Source organism: Lithobates pipiens, unplaced genomic scaffold (genome assembly GCF_037356315.1).
Source record: "Lithobates pipiens isolate NorthernLeopardFrog02 unplaced genomic scaffold, aLitPip1_a1.2 Scaffold_8, whole genome shotgun sequence".
Classification (NCBI taxonomy): domain Eukaryota; kingdom Metazoa; phylum Chordata; class Amphibia; order Anura; family Ranidae; genus Lithobates; species Lithobates pipiens.
The window spans coordinates 87,062,343-87,082,668 of record NW_027507903.1 but is presented as its reverse complement, the minus strand read 5'-3'; the positions used below and the strand labels follow the sequence as shown (position 1 = coordinate 87,082,668).

Sequence of the window (20,326 nt, the reverse complement as noted above, 5' to 3'; positions counted from 1 at the left end):
AGGCAGCGGGGCACTTGCTGAAGGGGGCGGGCGCTTGCGGAAAGGGGCGTAACGTACGCCCCTTTCCGCAGAGAGCTAGCCCGGAAGTGGGTGCAGTTACCTGGATTATCCAGGTAACTGCACCCCCCTCCCCCCTGAAAGGTGCCGATTGTGGCGCCGAGGGGGGGGGGGATTCCGATGAGCGGAGGTCCATTTTAGGGTGGACCTCCGCTTTAAGATCATCAGCATCATGATAACTCCCAGGCAGCAGGCACGCTATCATGGCTCTGGCTGGCTCTGTCACAGTGTGTCACATAACATGGCTGCTGGGTGCTAATTTTGTTAACTCCTGACCAATAAGTGCTGCTGCCTGTGAGTTCTGATACCATCCATTATGCCAGAGAGACAGACACAGTGCAATGTAGTCTATTCAGACACCCCCAAAGCACACCTGTGTTGAAGCCTTGAAGGCACTGGCAGCCCCATGATTGGATCTGCTTCCCCTCTATTCCTGCTGCTGGACATTGTCAGCTGAGCTCAGCTGCCTCTCTCTACCCAGTGCCGCCTCCACCTGCCTCACAGCCTCTCAGTTCTCACTCTCCGGGCCCCGGCTGCTACTGGGTGGGGAGCAGAGGAAAATGACTCTGCCGGGGAAGGCAAGGAGATAGGCAGGCAGGCGGCTGGCTGGGATTTGAGCCAAGGCAGAATAACATGTGAGCGGAGCCGAATGAGCGTGTGCCGAAAACTGAAGAAATAGTCCATCCACTCTGACCAGCACATCATCATCAGAAAGGGACACAGATAATGGAAAAAATACACCCCCCTAAGCTAGTAGGAGTGGGGGGTGTAATTCAGAATTTGTTTTTTTTTTATTCTGCACTATCTTTGAAAATTGCCCTAGCTCCTGTTGAAGTCAAATCCAGGGACAAATCGGGGACAGACTTGGTCCGAGAACAGAGTCCTCAATCCGGGGACTCTCCCCTGAAACCGGGGACATCTGGTCACCCTACATTAGTTTGCAAGGAGCTCTTTCTGGTTTTGCATAGGTGTTGAAGCCTAGGGCTTACTTCTTGCCTAATGTAGTACCCAGTTTGCATTGCCATCCCTCCTTGCATGTGCTTGACCCATGGCAGGAACAGCCTTACAAGGAAAAACAAATAAAGTTGACATTTGTAAATATTAAAATGTGTAAAAAATGTATTTCTTGTAAATGTATACCTGCCACAAACAGAACACAACCTTCAGTCTATTACAGAATGTCACAATCCAGACTTCTGACCTCTAGCCTTTGGCCATTTGCCAGTTGAATGAAGTCTTGAGTAATGCTGGGCCAGCCTAAGGTTTCCAGCAAGTTTCTACCCTTATCTTTTTGCTGCTGGCGATCCTTCCCATTGTGAGATAAAAGGACGGGCAGCCTATCGCTAATAGATTTACCCCTTGCAGCTATGCCTCCAGTGCCCTTTTGAAAAAAAAAAAAATACTATATTATGAAGCCTGCCCCAGTTCCTCCTCGTATTCCAATATAGTCAGTAATCATGTGATTCAGGAGCACCTGTAAATGCAGGCCTGGCTGCTGTGGTTACAAACAGTTCTTTCAGGCATCAGAGGCAGATTGCTTATCAAAGTGGATCCTGCCACCATCAAGAAATACGGCAAAAGAGGTTCATACACGGGCAGGGTGCCGCCACGCCTCCGCCGCCTACTTTCACTTTCACCTGCCCCCCCCCAAGTCCCCTGTCCCCCCCCCCCCCAATGCTAGCTGTGGCTATGCAGAGCATTTTTTAAGTATTCTGCGCACAGTATCGGCTGATCCAATTTAATGGGAGAATTGAGTGATTTTTTTTTTTTATCTTTATTTAAGGAATGCGGATTATACAGAAATGCAATGGATCAGACATGTCTATCAGCTTTGTCCATAAGTAGACTTAAACAATAGTACATCAATTGAATCGGTGTACAATACAGGGGTATCCATCAATGTTAAATTACATCGTAGTAGTTCAAAAGAATAATGGTATTCATAGGACTCTGTAAGAGGAGTAATTTTACATTTCAACCAGGACAGTATAGGAGATTTTCTATCCGGCACAAAGCTTAGCTTTAAAGGACCTGTGTACACCATTCCGTTAGATCATTAGGGAAGAAGGGTGGCCCCTTTGCGAATAGAATGGGCTTTTCTCCCTTGGTTAGATACTAAGCTTTTATACTTTAACGGACCAATCCAAAACAGCATATTTCTTGACAGTAGTGGCTCTCTCTCCTAGTTTCCCAGGAATGGTGCCAATAAATTCCCACAATCCAAGGGTATTTTTTCATTTTTAGGAAAAAGGACTGGGTGACACCAGTAGTGTCAATGGTGGGAATTCTATGAAACGAAGAAAGGGGAGCAGCGGTAGGCTAGTGGGTGGGGGGGGGAAGTAATTGTGGACTACTGGCAAGGCCAACGACCCAAAGCCCCAAACTATCCTTAAAAATATACCTAAATGTAGGCTTAGTATTCATCTGAGAAACTGAACAGGTCCCAGTGTGTCCAACGGGTATTGTGTTCCTCCTCTCTTTCCCCTAGGGCAGCTGTAAGATGCTCCATCTGCTGAATATCGCAAACCCTGGAAAACCACTGTGCCACTGTGCTACTGTTGGTGGGGATTGTTGCTTCCATGCACTGGGGATACACGCCCTGGCTGCATTCAAGAGGTGCTTCAGTAGGGATTTGCGGTATCGCTTGCTAGATATGGGTGTCAGGTTTAGGAGAATTGCAGCTGAGTTATCCTGGAGGGCCACGTCAGTAAGCTTGTAAATGATCTTTAGAACCTGTCTCCAGAATGGGACCAGAACCGGACATTCCCAGAAGATATGGAGTATTGTGCCCGTCTGTGTACCACATCTCCAGCATAGAGGACTGTGTCCTGGGTAGGGATGAGCTTCCTGTTCGAGTCGAACATACGTTCGACTCGAACATCGGCTGTTCGCCCGTTCGGCGAATTCGGAACGTTATGGACCGTTCGCGCCAAATTCGTGTGGCGCTCACGGCCCACAATACACTGCGATGGCGCAGTGCATTGCTGGCTCATGATTGGCCAAGCATGCACTGTGACCCCGCATGCTTGGCCAATCACAGCGCCGGCAGCGAGGAGAGCCATGATTGGCCACAGGCAGGATGCCTGTGGCCAATCATAGCTCAGGCTGTGTAGTACACGCCCCACACTATATAAGGCCGCCAGCGCGGCGGCCTTGTGTAGTGTGTTGGCATCTGTAGCAGTTAGTGGGTGTTCTGTGTACCTTCAACACAGTATACCCCGATCGTTATCGGCAGATTTTTCGCTCTTGTTCTTCTGTAGTGGTTGTTGTCTGCGTGCCCTGACCGCAGTATACACCGCTATATTCACCTCTATATCTAGCGATATATCTATCTTTTATAATAGAGCTGTCAGTCAGTGTTAGGAGATTGTGCGTGCTGTCTGCGTGCTCTTAACCCAGTATACACCGCTATATCCACCTATATTGCTAACTATCTTGCTCGTTTTAAATAGAGCTTTCAGTCAGTGTTAGGAGATTGTGCGTGCTGTCTGCATGCTCTGAACGCAGTATACACCGCTATATCCACCTACATAGCTAAATATCTTGCTCGTTTTAAATAGAGCTTTCAGTCAGTGTTAGGAGATTGTGCATGCAGTCTGCGTGCTCTGAATGCAGTATACATCGCTATATCCACCTATATATAGCTAAATATCTTGCTCGTTTTAAATAGCGCTTGCAGTCAGCGGTAGGAGATTGTGTGTGCTGTCTGCGTGCTCTGAAAAAGATGGACGGCAAAACAAATTATACAGGGGTGATAACCCTTCCCTATGTTTTCCAAAAAGCTTAAAAATCGTTTTTTTGACTGAAGCTACACTTTAAAAATGTACCAGTTGAAAATTACAAACAGATTCAACTTAACACAACAAACCTACACAGTCCCTGTCTTGTTTGCACCGCCTGTATACTGCTGTTCTGAGTATATAGGGCCTGGGGGCCACACGCATTTCCTTTTTTTAATATGGGTACGGGGTTCCCCTTAATATGCGTACAAGACCCAAAGGGGCTGGTAAAGGGCTGGGAGGGCTACCCATGCCATTTTTCTCAATGATTTTCAACCATATTGCAGGAACCAGATATAAAATTAAAACCGCAAGCAGTTTTAAATGACGTTATTTCCGTTAAATGTCATTTTGTGCAGGGACTGTTCTAAACACTGGAAACACGTGGCACTTCACAGGCATACTACAGACACCCCCCCCCCCCCCAGGCACGATATTTAACTCAAACCCAAACCCTTTTTAGGACAGTATCTTGCATATTAGCCGTTAAAATTAGCACTTTTAATTTCGAACGTTCGAGTCTCATAGACTTCAATGGGGTTCTAACGTTCGTACGAATTTGGGGTCCGTTCAAAAGTTCTGGTGCGAACCGAACCGGGGGGTGTTCGGCTCATTCCTAGTCCTGGGAATATGGACGCTAAAACAGACAGAGTCCTATACCAACACGTCAAGATTTTGTATGTGATTTCTTGGTATTTGCTACACAAGGAGGACTTATGTGCAAAGAAGAGTATTCAAATCTTTTGGTCTTCAGAGAACGTAATGTTGAGATCTATTTCCCACTTCTTTAGGAACGGAGGATCACTTTGAGATGCATGGGTAAGTAAAATATTGTAAGAACAAGAAAGGGATTTACGGTTTGGCCCATCTCCCAGGCACAAGTCCCCAAAAGATGAAGGCTTTCTGCGAAAGCCACTGACTTCCAGGAAGGATCTGAGGAAGTGTGGGAGTGGCAGAATCCTCCATCTACCCAAGGCGGAGGTATTAAAGCTACGATAAATGCCTGAGAGGTCGCTCCAATCAGAGGATCCTACAAAACAGAAGGCTCTGACTAGGCTCTGGTCCAGATGGAGTTGGAAGGATCTGTCAGATATACCCGGTAAGAAGTCTGGATGACCAATTATGGGCGTTAAAGGGGCGGGAAAGCTGGGCGTCTCCGCAACTGTAAAGTATCTGTGCAGTTCCCTTAAGGTGGGTTCAATTAGAGGGTGGGAGAAAGACCGTCCCGAAGGACGTGTTCCACTCCACGGTAGTCCCACAAGGGGAAACAGCACAGCTTCCTGTTCCAGGCTGACCCATAACTTATGGTGTGAATGTTTGCACCAATCTACCACTCTATTCATGTGGACTGCCATATAATATGAGGCCTGGTCAGGGAGGCCAAACCCTCCTCTGAGTTTTGGCCTCTGTAGTAGGGACCTCTTGAGTCGCAAGGGCTTGCCTTGCCATACGTAATCTATGAAGATCGTACGCAGTTTACAAAAGAAGTTCTGTGGAATCCTAATGAGTAATTTTCTTTTACTCCAAAACCACTCCATCTATGGCCAGCCTAAAGCCCCTAACTCACATAATAGGGCCAATTAACCCAGCAGCCTGTTGTTAGACTGTGGGAGAAAACCCATGCAGGCACAGGGAGAACATTCAAACTCAAAACAGATATTGTCATAGCTGGGATTTAAACCGAGGCCCTACTGCTGCCAGTGCTGTGTTTTGGCCTAGGCCGACAAGGCCCAGGCCTAGGGAGGCACTTTGCGGGGGGAGGCAAAAAGGCTGCCCACCACACGAAAAAAGCACTCGCGCCCTTCTCCCGCCTGCAGGGCCACCATCAGGGGAGTACAGCTAAAGAAAGCAGTGGCATCGGGGATGCAGGTGGGGTGACACCAGGAAGCATTGAGCTGCCTCCCCCCCCCCTTGGTAAAGCGGTGAAAGCGCTGCTGCTCCATTTGCCAGAGAACTTGCAGTGGTGCTGTGACAGGGAGAGGTGAGCTGCAGGCTGTCTGGGTATCTCCCCCATGCGCCCCCTCCCCTTTCTCCTGTAAGCCGGAGGGAGAAGAGAGAGCGGCTCTAATTGGGTTTTCGTGACGCTGCCCAGCTTCCTCCCCGCTGTTTCCCTACCCATTGGCCACAGCAGAGGGCCAATCAGAAGCCACTGGGGGAGCATCATGGGAAATGTAGTCCCTCAAGATAGGCGGCCCCAGTGTGTCCACAGACAGCATGCTAGAGTCCCCCAGCATGCATGGGGGGGGGGGGTGAACCTTGATCCTGGCAAAAAGCAGAGGAAATGCGTGTTACAGGAGAAGAGAAAAAGAGATTACTGGCCTGGGGGAAGCCAGACTAAAAGCCACGCTGTACCCACACCACCAGAGAGCCCCCTGTACCCGCACCACTAGAGAGAGAGCCAAGCTGTACCTACACTACCAGAGAGCCACGCTGTACCCGCATCACCAGAAAGGGAGCCATGCTGTACCCGCACCACGAGAGAGAGTCACGCTGTACCCGCACCACCAGAGAGCCACACAGTATCCGAACCATCAGAGAGAGAGCCACGCTGTACCCACACCACCAGAGAGAGAGCCACACTGTACCCACACCACCAGAGAGCCCTGCTATACCCACACCACCAGAGAGGAAGCCACATTGTACCCGCACCACCAGAGAGGGAGCCACGCTGTACCCGCACCACCAGAATTGGAGCCACGCTGTACCTGCACCACCAGAGAGGGAGCCACGCTGTACCTGCACCACCAAAAGGGGAGAAAGACAGAGCCACTGCCAGGGTACAGACGTGCTACACTACTGACTAGAGTCCGATTGGGCAACTCAGAGTGAGCGAATGTCCAGCCAGAGGGATCACTGTTGCGGTTTCACTGGTTCTGATGAAGTCACGTGATTGACGTAACGCGTAGGGAGGGGCAATGAGTCAGACGCAATACCGGAAGTGACGTAAGACTGGCAGAAGACACCAGGAAGTCATTTTCCTTATGAGCTGTTATTGTTTTTCATTAATGTGAGAGTCCAATTTTGTCCAATTTTCCAATGTTCTTCTTTTAAATTACTACACTATTGGAGCCTTTTTTCCCCCTCCCTGTGTTCTTTATTGAGTAGCATACTTTTGCGAAGATAGCTGCCTGGTGTGTAATACAACTGCTGCAGTGATGGATGGCCCCCTGGTGGTCTAATACGTGTGCCCACATTATCAAGCTGTAAGACACAACAGTGGAAGACCCCTTAGTGGTGGATAATAGGACGAGCAGAAGATTTATTTGTACTTGATGTGGTTATAATCAAGGAGTGGAGGTGAGAGTTCTGAGAGTCCATACTTTGATTCCATGCATTGTATTTTTTATCTCATGGGAACGAATTTCAGTGCCTTTGGTGTGATATGAAGAGACTCAGTCATATATGAAATGGGGCATACTTTCCTCAATCTTTCTGATTATTAATCTTTTTATCTCGGCTTTATTTATTAGCACTTGTCATTTTATAACTGCCATACTGTGTTACACACTATTTGTTTGCGCAGGGTCGTCATGGACTTTATCTAGTTCAGCTTTGTACTAATCTGTTTATAGCTCCCCCTCTGACACAAACTTCAGGCTCCCATAGCAGACTTTGTCAGGAGTTATCAGGCTGATAACAGACAAATGGAGCAGGAGACAGCTACTGGACATAGTGCTTTGAAGGGAGATAAGAAAACATTGCAGATATATGTGCCCAGCTGAAATTTCATGAATCAGGTTTACATTCACTTCAAGCGTTGATAATAAAACCTGGAAGCTGATTGGTTTCTATGCAGAGCTGCACCAGATTTTGCACGTGCCAGTTTTAGTACATCTCATAAATCTCCCATATTGTATTTATGCCAAAGGCTGGGTTTACACTATTGTGATGTCAAACATTGTATGTGATTCGTACTGCATTGCTGTGCAGATCACATGCGATGTCTGTGCGATGCAAATTCAGCCATACAGAATGTATGGCTGAATTTGCATTGCATTTGTACTAAAATGGTACAGGACCTTTTTTTTGGTCCGCACTGGAATAAGATCAGATGGGTGTTCACACCTATGCGATCTGATTCCTGCACCATTTCACCTTTTGATCTGTGAACCGATCTGGCGGTATCATTAACTTTGTTCTCAGAGGGCAGTGTAAACTGCCTGTGAGAGACAAGCGATGCAGGAACTCGCAGAGGAATCGCACTGGTTCCCACATTGCATATGTGTGAGCCCAGCCTCAATGGAACAGGGCAATAACGTGTGCAGACATCCCAACCTGCAAAAACTCATTTCAGGGAGGTGGCAAACTCATTTCAGGGAGGTAGGCGTGGCTTAAACTGTGCTACATATTGTGCGTGGCTTAAATGGGGTGTGGTTTTATAGAGTCTGAGATGACTTACATAGTCCAGAATTTAGTAAAGTTAAATAGGGAATGTACAGTGCAGAGTGTATGATGGTAGGTAGTATGTGTAGGAGAGGAGTGCGGAATGTATGTATGTGGGTATAATGTGCATGTGAAGAGTGTGGAGTATACAGTCGTGAGCAGTATGTGCAGGATGGTATCAGGAGGGCAGTGGATGGTGTCAGTAGTTCTTTATTTTTATTATTATTTCTTTACAATTTTATTATTTTAATTATTTTTTACAATTTATTTTTTTGTTTTTCACAATGATTGGGGGTGGGGGTAGTGGATAGTGTCATTAGAGCAGTGTGTCAGTAGTTATTTGTTTTTATTATTTTCTCTATTATTTTTTAAAATGTTGTTGTGCATTATATTCTTTAAATATTTTTTTAAAATATTTTTTTTTCACAGTGCTTCTGGGGAAGGGGTGGGGAGTATGTGGTGGTGATGGTGTCAGTAGGGCAGTGGACTGTGTCAGTAGTTTTTATTTTTACATATTTTTTTTTTTTTTACAATTTTTCTTTTTAAAGTCTTTTTGGGGGGAGGAGGTTGGGCAGTGGGCAGTGTTGGTAGAGCTGGGCTAATTTTTTTATTTACAATTTAATTTTTTAACATTTTTTTAGTCAACCCTGTTGGGGGGGGGGGGCTTTGGTAAGATATCAGGTGTCTAAATAGAACCCTGACATCTCCCCTTTGAGACAGAGAAAGAGGCTGAGGACACAGATTCCTCAGTCCCTTTCTCAGCATTAAAGATGAATGGACAGAAGACAGCGGCTCCTGTACATTCATAAACTGAGTAAACACACAGGTTACTCTGCTCAGTTTTCACAGGATACAGAAGTGATCTCGCTCACTGTGTCCAATTCAGAAAAGGCAAGTTTTGGTAAATGACCAGTCCTTTCCTCCGCTCTCCATCCTGACAGATCTCCACAGTCGGCAGGAGAGGAGAGAAGCCGGATATGGGGGACGATGGAGGGCGGAGGAGTAGTACAGGGAGCCAGAGAAGAACAGAAGGGGTGTAGGACACGGAGGGGAGATGTAGAAGAATGGGGAAGAAGAACAGGGGGGGTAGAAGGACACAGAAGGGGGGCTGGAGGAGGAAGATACAGGGAACAGTCGGGGATGATTGGGGCAGCAGGAGGGACAGCTGTCATCACCAATCTCCCTGTATAGCTTTTTAGCTGCTAGCTGCGGGAGGGAGAGAAGGAGAAGCGCATGTCAGCTATACAGGGAGATTCATGTTCACAGCTATCCCTCCTGCTGCACCGATCATACCCGAACCAGGGGACCGTTCAAGATCAGCCCCGCATCCAGGATATCGGGCAGCACTTGCGGGTGTTCAAGAGGCGCCCCCGAAATGCGGGAGGCTTGAGCACCTCGTGGGAGACTTGGGATGTCTGCGTGTGCTTGTGCAGGGCCTTGTTTACCCACACAAGGTCGCATAGGTGTTCCATACATCCCGTCCCATTAATGTCAACTGTCCCAGTATGATATCTGCATAGCTCCCAACTGTCCCTGATTTCGAGGGACTGTCCCTGATTTGGAGCAAAGTCCCTCATTCCTCCTCATTTTGGTCTGATCTATATAGATGTATATAAAATGCAAGTTTTATCTATCAAAAAGTGTTTTCCAGCGCTAAACCTTTCTTTCAATTTCTAAATTGCTGCATTTGTAAATTCCAAAAGCCAATAGCCAATATAATGATGAAGGCACGTGATTTGCCGTAACGCGTATGGATTGGCTGAGACTGACGTGAATCAGGAAGACAAGTGAGAGGGCACTGAGAATGCCATCCTGTACTGTTTTTACCTTTGCCTGATTTTAATTGCTACAATGTAAGAGACCACCTTTAGATACTTAATAAACTAATGCCCTTTTTGAACTTACTACACTTAGTGGAGGCTTCTTTTTCTCCTTTCCTTCCCTGGCTCATACCGCAGCGATCCAGGCCACCCATGTGGAGGAACAAAGAGAGGAGCAATATCTAAAACCTGATCTATGGTATATGCCAACTGCACAGTACCCTACAGGAGTGCCTGCTTAATTGATGATTTATGTGAGTCATTACAGAGTAATAAGGTGAGAGTCCAGTGAGACCATAACCCAGGAAGATCGTCTATCTGAAACTCGTAATAAACATTTTATGAACTTTGCCATCAACTTATTTTAATTACTTTACTTAATTATTTATATACCATCTACTGTCATTTGGGATATCGTTGCTATTTATTCATTTATATTATTATTTTTACCTTACCACATCCACTAAAGGACACGTTCACCTTGTACACATTAGGTCTTCACTTTATTTATATATTTTTTCTATTTATTTATTTATCAATTTATTGTTTATTTATTTATTGTTCATTTATTTATTTCTCACTATAATCATCTATTTTTCATATTTCATTATTTACTTTTTTTTTTTCTCTTCTAGAATTATATAGTTGGATATTTGTTTACACATTATACACAGAGACAACTGATTGACATTATTCACATTGATCTACATGTAGAGGACCATCACGTTTTATCATCACTTTTTTGCACATTAGCCCTCTATTACTTTTCAATTTCGTTTTCACACATATTTTCCTATGTTCACTGCTTTCTTAAGCCTCATGCAAACAGGCGTTTTAAAAAACGGGTGGTAAAGCTAGTACAGATGGCAGGAAAAAAGCAGAGTTAAAAACACGATTTTTTACACATTTTGCATTAAATTCATGCTGGGACTGTGACGTCATAAGGGTGTCCACGCCCCATTCCTATATAAGTCGCCGTGCACATCACACACTGCATTTCAGCGGAAGAGAGCGTTGTGTCAACATCGGAAGAAGAAAGAAGAGAGAAGAGTGAAGAATTACGGAGGAGACCGGGCTCCTCCACTAGTAAAAGAACTGGAAGAAGATAGCGGAAGAACGGGCAGAAGAGTGGGAGAAGACGCCGGAGACCAGGAGAAGAGGCTGAACAGAGTGGAGAACTCAGAAGAAGACCCCCGGAGCTAATTAATAAATTACTTTAAAAACCTGTAGTGCGTTTTTTTATTGACACTTTTTTCCTCAGGTGAATGGGTAGGGGTACGATGTACCCCATACTCATTCACATAGGGTGAGGGGCGGGGATCTGGGGGCCCCCTTATTAAAGGGGGCTCCCTGATTCCGATAAGCCCCCTGCCCACAGACCCCGACAACCAACGGCCAGGGTTGTCAGGAAGAGGCCCTTGTCCTGATCAACATGGTGACAAGGTGCTTTGGGGTGGGGTCGCTACTTAAAAATCCCCAATTTAAAAAAAATTTTTTACTGGTCCGAAGGGCGCCCCCTTCCCCAAATCACCCACCCCCCATGTTGAGGGCATGTGGCCTGGTACGGCTCGGGCGGGGGGGCTCACTCGTCCCCACCCCCTTTCCTGACCGGCCGGGCTGCGTGCTCGGATAAGGGTCTGGTATGGATGGTGGGGGGGACCCCCACGCCATTTTTATTTCAGTGTGGGGGGACCGAGGGGCCTGGTATCATCTTGGGGGGGGGGAACCTCAGGCAAATTTGTTTTTTAATTTCCGCGGGGTTCCCCTTCAAGATTCTCAGCACACAAGTCGCACTGCAAGTTGGATCATCTTGATCCGACTTCTGGTACGACTTCTATTCAAATCAATGGACTCCCATAGGGAACCAGGAGTAGGAGAATCTATTTTGGGGTGTCATTTTTGGTATGTACATGCTATGTGTTAGAAATATTGTATAAATGGACAACTTTGTGTTAAAAAAAAAATGCATTTTAACCACTTCCCACCCACCGGCCGTCATATGATGTCCTTGACTTTGTGCGGGGATATCTGAATGATGCCTGTAGCTACAGGCATCATTCAGATATCAGCTTTTTCAGCTGGTGATTCCCTACACTATAAGAACAATCATAGTGGCTGTTCCGCTGCTTGATCGTTCTTACAGGAGGCTAGAGGGGATAACCCCCCCCCCCCCCCCCCCCGCAGCCCTCCTGTGCTTCTACCAACTCGCCAATATGATCAAAGCCAGAATCGTTTTTTTTATTTTTATTTCAGGCTTCCCAGCCTAGAGGTGAGATGCGGGGTCTTATTGACCCCATATCTCACTGTTGAGATGTTTACATTCCTTGTAATAGAAATAAAAGTGGTCAAAAAATGTATTTTTGGGGAAAAAATTTTAAACTAAAATAAATAAAGTAAAATGAACAATAAAAAAAAATAATGTTTTTAAAGCGCCCCTGTCCCCATGTGCTTGCATGCAGAAGCGAACGCATACTTAAGTCCAGCCCACATATGAAAACGATGTCCAAACCACACATGTGAGGTATCGCTGCGAACGTTAGAGCAAGAGCAAGAATTTTGGCCCTAGACCTCCTCTGTAACTCAAAACATGAAACCAGTAAAAAAAAAAAATTAAATTCGGGATTTTTAAGTAGCGATGTTTGGCGCCATTCCACGAGCGTGTGCAATTTTGAAGAGTGACATGTTAGGTATCTATTTACTCCACGTAACTTCATCTTTCACATTGTGCAAAAACATTGGGCTAACTTTACTGTTTTTTTTGTTTTTAAGCACAAAACTTCAAAAAAAAGGCATTCAAAAAATTGCTGTGCAAATACCATGCGAGATAAAAAGTTGCAACGACCACCATTGCATTATCTAGGGTCTTTGCTAAAAAAAACATATATATATAATGTTTTGGGGGTCTATGCAATTTTCTAGCAAATAAAGGATGATTTTCACATGTAGGAGAGAAATGTCAGAATTGGCCTTGGTGCTCCAGAACGCCTGATGGTGCTCCCTGCATGTTGGGCCTCTGTATGTGGCCACGCTGTGTAAAAGTCTCACACATGTGGTATCGCCACACTCTGGAGTAATAGCAGAATGTGTTTTGGGGTGTAATTTGTGGTATGCATATGCTGTGTGTGAGAAATAACCTGATAATATGACAATTTTGTAAAAAAAAAGGAAAAAAAATCTTGATTTTGCATAGAATTGTGGGAACAAATGACAACTTCAAAAAACTCATCATGCCTCTTACTAAAGACCTTGGAATGTCTTCTTTCCAAAAAGGGGTAATTTGTAATTTGAGGGGTATTTGTACTTTTATGGCATGTTAGGATCTCAAGAAATGAGATAGGCCGTCAGTACATCAGGTGTGATCAATTTTCAAATATTGGCACCATAGCTTGTGGACTCTATAACATTCACAAAGACCAAATAATATCCAAATAATATCCAATTTGTACTTATTTTTACCAAAGATATGTAGTAAAATAAATTTTGGCCAAAATTTATCAAGAAAAAATACTAATCTGCTACATTTTATAACAGAAACAAAGAAAAATTCATTTTTATTACAGAATTTTCTGTCTTTTTTCTTTTATAGCACAAAAAATAAAAACCCAGCGATGATTAAATACCACCAAAAGAAAGTTCTATTTGTGTGAAAAAAAGGACAAAAATTTCATATGGGTACAGTATTGCATGACTGAGTAATTGTCATTTAAAATGTGAGAGCACCGAAAGCTGAAAATTGGTCTGGTTATTAAAGTGGTTGTAAACCCTTACAAACCACTAGGCTTACCTGTAGGTCCAAGAAAAATCTCCTAAACCTATACGGTTTAGGAGATATTTACCTGAAGACAGCGGCGCGCAGGCGCACTGGGTAAGCCGCAGATCGCGGCAATATGCCGCGAGTGTCGCTCCCGTGCGCATGCGCGGGAGTGACGTCATCGCTGCTCCGGCGAATCACAGCGCCGGAGCAGCGAGACCCACCAAGAAGATGGAGGCTCTGAACTACAGGGGACAGCGGTGACATCGCTGGCTCCTGTATCAGGTAAGTGACACATAATGGACTACTATGCGATGCATAGTAGTCCATTATGCTTTACCTTTGCAGGGAATGAAAGAGGAAGTAAACCCATCAGGGTTTACTTCCTCTTTAAGGGTGTTTAAGTGCCCAGTGGTCAAGTGGTTAAACTGCAAAAAATGCTCAAAAAAGCGGCTGTAAAAACGTCCGTGTGCATGAGGCCTTATAGTGAGTTATTGATTGATTTTTCATCTGCGCAAAATCACCTTTATTTTTTCACTTGTTTGGTGTTAATGTGATCACTTAGATTTTGCAGCACTTGTGATCACATCACTTTTTTATTTTATTTATATATTGACTTATCTGGTCTACTCCCAGTAACGTGAAGGCCCTTAACATTTTCAATATGATATAACGTGTCTGCGGTAACCATCGACTCGTTTTATAATCTTCCCACCCCATGCAGGTGGGCGGGGATCAACATCAGATATGCCGGATGTGATGTCCCGGAAGCTCAAAGTGTGCTTCGTTAATTCTTCCCATCCGGTGGGAGGTGCTGTGTGTTTGGTTCGCGGTTGATGGTGGGTTCGCTTTTTAGTCATGGCTTCGCCTAGTAGTAGCAATGGCCCTTCTGAGAAGAAGAAAGTGACCGAGCTCCGCGTTATCGATTTGAAGTCCGAGCTGAAGCGGAGGAACCTGGACGTGACCGGGGTGAAGAACGTGCTGGTGGCCCGGCTCAAGCAGGTATAAGGCCTCTCTGTGAATATGGAAGAGGGGCTGCTGGTGTAATGGCTTCCCTGCCACCTGAGGCCCTGGATGGGGGAGGGGGGGTGGAGGTGCTGCATACCTTATCCGGCCTCCGGTGTCTCCTATATCTAGAGGGAGGGCTGAGATTTATACTAGTAAATGTCCAGTGCTGATAAAGAAAAGCTTTACCTGTGCTATAAACACAGGTAAAGCTTTTCTGTATCAGCACTGACTAAAGCCTCATTCACACATGTCAGATAACGCTTGTATATGCTTTTTTTTGTGTTTTGCTGTGTGCATAGGGAGGTCTGTTCACGTCACCGGTGGTACTACACACCATAAATGTGGCACCAAAGTCACTCAGATACCCTTTTTAAGTATAAAGCTTCTGGCATCTTTTGTTAGCGCATTTGACTCATGTGAAATGTGCATCTGCATAGCGGTGAATGGTACCGCAAGCATGCCCCATATTTCATTTCTTCTTAAATGTGCACGGTTTTGGCGTGCGCTCACACCATATCACGCGACAGTGTGACTGCAGCCTTGGGCTTTGTTCACATTCGCTCTACCTGTTTTATGCCTGGGTACCACACTGCAACTGCATGGCTTGTGTGTGTTTTACAGTGTGGTTACGTTCTGCAGTCGGTAATGGCTGCTGAGTGTGACATGGGGTATCATTTCTAATATGTGTGTGTGTGTATAATACAAAAAAATAAATATATATATATATATATAATATATATATATAATTTTATTCACTGCCTTTTTAGATAAAGGAGAGTGGTTGAGGCTCAACTGTTGGGTTTTTATCCCCCTCCACCATTAGTGTAAGACTTCATGTACACTAGCAGCTCCTAAACTTGAGTTTTAGAGGCTTTTGGGGGGGCCCCCCCGAAGCTCTTAAAGCAGACTTATCTAATTCTTCTCTCCTTCGGGGGGGGGGGGGGGGTGATGACAGGAGGGTAGGTAAGTGTTTTTTTGTTTGTTTTTTTGTAATTTTATTTTTTTTAACCGGTACCCTGTCCCCACTTTTGGGAGACCGGGCTGTGGCGAAGTACGTCAGCAGCTTAGCCCCCCCCCCCCCCCCCCCCCCAGTCTGTCGGGCCAGTAAGAGAATGCAGCAGGGACACGGCCGTGAAACCGAAAGTTTACACTGCAAGTTCCCTTACAAGCAATGGTGGCAGCACCCAACCATGTAAACATCGGCTGCGGCGCTGACATCGCTGGACTCCAGGACAGGTAAGTGTCCTTGTGTTAAAGGTCAGCAGCTACAGTGTATGTGGCAGGTGGAACTCCTCTTTAACCACTTGCCGTCTGCGCTATTGCTGAACGATGGCTGCATATTTGACGGGAGGGCGTCCATGGATGACGTGCTTTGTGATCAGCGAGTCTGAGACTTGGCTGATCACAGATCAGAATAAGGGGTAGATACCAATACCTTAGCACGTGATCAGCTGTCAGCCAATAACAGCTGATCATGTGATGTAAACAGCCGGCTGCAAGAGGGACGTCGGTCCCGATCGTGGCGTCACCAGCACCGCCTTTAAATCGCCAATCAGTGCGTCGTCATCGGTGCAGTCTCAGCAAATATGGGTAAAGGACAAAAAATGCCCCTTTGCCAATTTTTATAACAAACTATGAAACATGTAATTTTTTTCATAAATTTGTCTTTCTGCTAAAAAAAAAAAAAAAAAAAAAAAAAATTAAACTGCAGTGGTGATTAAATACCACCAAAAAAGCTTGGTTTCTGTGAAAAAAATTGAGTATGCTGTATCATGACATTGCAATTGTCATTCAAAATGTGACAGTGCTGAAAATTGGTCTGGGCAGGAGGGGGTGCACAATAAGCAAGAGGTTACACTCCACGTGTCAGTGCACACATAGACTTTTAGGAGCTGCTGTTATTAGGCAAGGTTCAACCTGCCTCTCCTGAATGTGGAAGAATCACATTTACTGCCAACTGCAGGAAATGTGGTAAAAATTGTGTTGCGTTTCTTGCTGCGTTTTTCCTTTGAACACGGTAAATGACGGCCAAATGTACATTTTTAGTCTTAATGATCCTTTACAGTGATATTGTTTAATTTGTTGGTAATTAGTAAGAGCATTTATCTTAACCACTTCCATAGCGGGGCTATTCTACACTTAAAAATCATCATCCCCCCCCCCCCCCCTCTGCTTAAAAAAAAAAAAAAAAAAAAAAAAGAGACCCTAGGGAATAAAATGATCATTGATGCAAGTTTCTATGCCGTATGGTATGGGTGCTACCATTTTTCAAACGTATTAAAGTTTCATGAATTAAAACAAAGCACTAAAGTTAGCCCAATTTATTATTATTTTGTAATGCGAAAGATCGGTATTTACACGGCATACCAACGTGTCATGCTTTATAATTGCACACACTTGTGGAATGGTAAATGGTACCAAACTTCACGACTTAAAAATTTCCATAGGCAGCGCTTTAAATAAAAAAAATGTACAGAATACCCTTTTTAGAATGGTTGCTCTTGCTATAACATTTGTGGTGATACGTCATATGTGTAGTTTGAATACTGTTTACATATGTGTTCGCTTGTGTGTGTGTGTGTGTGTGTGTGGGGGGGGGGGGGGGGGGTGGAGCTTTACTTTTTATTTTATTTATTTTTTTTATTACTAGGAATGGAAACGCTGGTAATAGGAATAGTGCGTTACAGGTCCTCTTTTATGGATAGATGTAGGGTCTGTAAGACACCATATCTCTCCTTGAGGCTGGCAAGACTAAGATAAAAAAAATAAAATAAAAATCTATTGGCCTTTCCAGGTGAGTACACGGCAATGTTTACATCTGCTGCCTCAGACATTACATCATAACGTCACGCATGGGCATCCAAAGATCATAGACTGCTGAGAACCATCTGGTCACTGGTGTGTTTCTATGCTGAGCTTCCACTGGTGGTGAATTTCTTTTCCGACCTGTCGATCATGTGGACGAGCCAGTAGAAGCAGCGAGAGGGGGAAACGTTGTTTGTGTCATCAAACTGTCAAACCATCAAATGGCTGGTGTCATAACTGATCACATGTGTAGCATCATGGCAGTTGCAGATAAAACAGAAGCAGCTTCCTTGGCTGTAAAGGATAGGAGGGTTTAATTGAGCTTTTACGATTGTCAGCAGATCAGCCTCTACAAACTCCGCAGTGCAAAAAAATAGAGAGCAACTGAGCACGAGCAGAGAGAGACAGTGTATTACTGGATTTTAAACAGTATAGACACTTTAATATTTTAAAATGGGTATACCTGCAAAAGGGTTAATTTGAAAGTCATCTAGCAGGACTTTGTTTTCTGATGTTCCACTTTAAAGTGTAATGAAAGGCTAAAGCTTTTCTTTGTGGACAGAGTAGAGATGAATTAGAAGTCAGTTTTTATTGGTCTGTACCCCCATTAACCGCTTGCCAACCACGCATTGTAGTTTTACTGCTGTACAGAATCATGTAAATATACGTGGATGTTTATTTCTGGCTAGGGGGTGCACGCGCCCGCCGGCTCCCTTAGATGCAAATCAGCGAGTCCTGGCTAATGATTCATGGCTGGGACCCGCTGATCGTCCAGAGCGTAACACAGGATAGAGATCTGTGTTGGTAAATGCAGATCTCGCTATAGAAAGTGGGGATGTGCTGTTTTTGTCTCCCTTCAAAGCAGGGAATAAAAACTCACATCCCTTAGTTAAAACAGCACACGGTTAACCTTTTGATTACCCTAGATTAGGGTGTCTCGAAACTTTCTAAACAATGGACCGTTTTACTGTCCTTCAGACTTTAAAGAGGAAGTAAACCCTGATGGGTTTACTTCCTCTTTTTTTCCCTGCAAAGGTAAAGCATAATGGACTACTATGCATCGCATAGTAGCTCATTATGTGTCACTTACCTGACACAGGAGCCAGCGAAGTCGCTGCTGATCCCTGTAGTCCGCCGCGTCCATCTTGCTGGTGGCGTCTCGCAGCTCCGACCAATGACAGCGGCGAAGCCGCGATGACGTCACTCCCGCGCATGCGCACGGGAGTCGCGCCTCGCAGCTCCGCCGCTGTCATACGGCGAGGCCGCGATGACGTCACTCCCGCGCATGCGCACGGGAGTCGACAAATTTGGCAAATCCATTCTTGGACTTGCCGCATTTAGTGCGCATGCGCGCCGCTGTCTACGGCGCATGCGCCGTAGACAGCGGTGCCCATTTTCGGGCAAATATCTCCTAAACCATATAGGTTTAGGAGATATTACTTGGACCTACAGGTAAGCCTTAATCTAGGCTTACCTGTAGGTCAAAGTTGTTTGGAAGGGTTTACTTCCATTTTAAGTGGGCCACACTGGCCAGCGGGGATAACATTTTTTGCTGGCACCAGTGGGAGTAAACCGTATCCTGTCTTTGGTATTAAGGGGAGGAATAGGGCCCAATTGTTGGTGTCAGTGGGAGAAATGGCACCTTATTTTTATTGTTGGAGGACAGAATAGTGTTTCATATTGGGATGAAGTGTGCCCCAAGAGCCAGATAAAGACAGAAAAAGGGCCACATCTGGCCCCGTGCCTCAATTTAGAGACCCCTGTTGCCCTAGATTTTACTCCCTTCCTACCCAGTGACATTAGTACAGTACATATTTTTAGCACTGGTCACTGAAGATGTGTCCAAAGTGTCCGTTAATGTCAGACTGCCTGCTGCACTAGAAGTCTTTGATCGCCGTTAATTAAACAAAAAATTCCATTGTGTATAAATTAGGGATGCACCGAAATTTCGGCCGCCGAAACATATCGGCCGAAAATGGTGTTTTCGGCAAAATGCCGAAAGGAAAATCTTGCCGATTAATGGGGCCAAAAATGGGGGCGGGGGCCTGTGCGGGGCTCCGCCCCCTTGTGCCGCCCATTGCACGGGTGTTTTTCTGGCTCGTCCCCAGTCCTCCGTCCTCCCTCCTCCTTTCCTCCCGCCCGACAGTGCGGTGATCTCCGTGTGTCACGGAGCTGTGCATTGAATTGCCCGGGCGGCTGCAGTAACAATGTCCCGCCTCCTGTGACAGACGGTACACTGATCCAAAGGCGGGACATTGAATCAGCGTGACGTGATTACAGGAGGCGGGACATTGTTACTGCAGCCGCCTGGGAAATTCAATGCACAGCTCCGTGACACACGGAGATCACCGCACAGATCCGGGCATGGGTGAGGCTGCATTTGGACACTGCATAAGGGGGAAAGAGTGTGCCCAGGGCAAGCATTGCAGAGTTTTGTCCGCAGCTAAATCAAGTTTTTTGTGCCCACAGTGCTGCTGCATCCAAAAGTCATTTGTTTGCCTTTGAGACTATCTACCTCTGGCCACTAGTGTGAATGGAGCCATGCTATATAAACCAGGTCACAGGACAAAGGTTGTACTCACTTTATTGACCATATAAAAAAAATAATAATAATCTTGATTTTGCCCCAGCTAGGTTTTTATCTCCATGTGATAGAATGGGGAAGGGTTAAGTTATTGCTAGTAGAGATAACGATATGAGCATTACCAATAGAAGTCTGTTGG

At 45.4% G+C, this 20,326-nt stretch overlaps 1 protein-coding gene across 2 annotated transcripts in view; it reads left to right on the top strand.

The window, feature by feature from the left end:
- The window catches only part of SLTM (SAFB like transcription modulator), a 147,328-nt gene that overhangs the window by 13,356 nt on the left and 113,646 nt on the right, over positions 1–20,326 (top strand). The window contains exon 1 of one of the 2 annotated variants that reach the window (XM_077474174.1): positions 14,578–14,792. The exons of the other annotated variant lie outside the window; for it this stretch is intronic. Within the exon in view, the coding sequence (XP_077330300.1) occupies positions 14,649–14,792 (144 nt within the window). The 5' untranslated portion in view covers positions 14,578–14,648. Of the gene's footprint in view, positions 1–14,577; positions 14,793–20,326 lie in introns of those variants that run through there. 2 annotated transcript variants of the gene reach the window in all.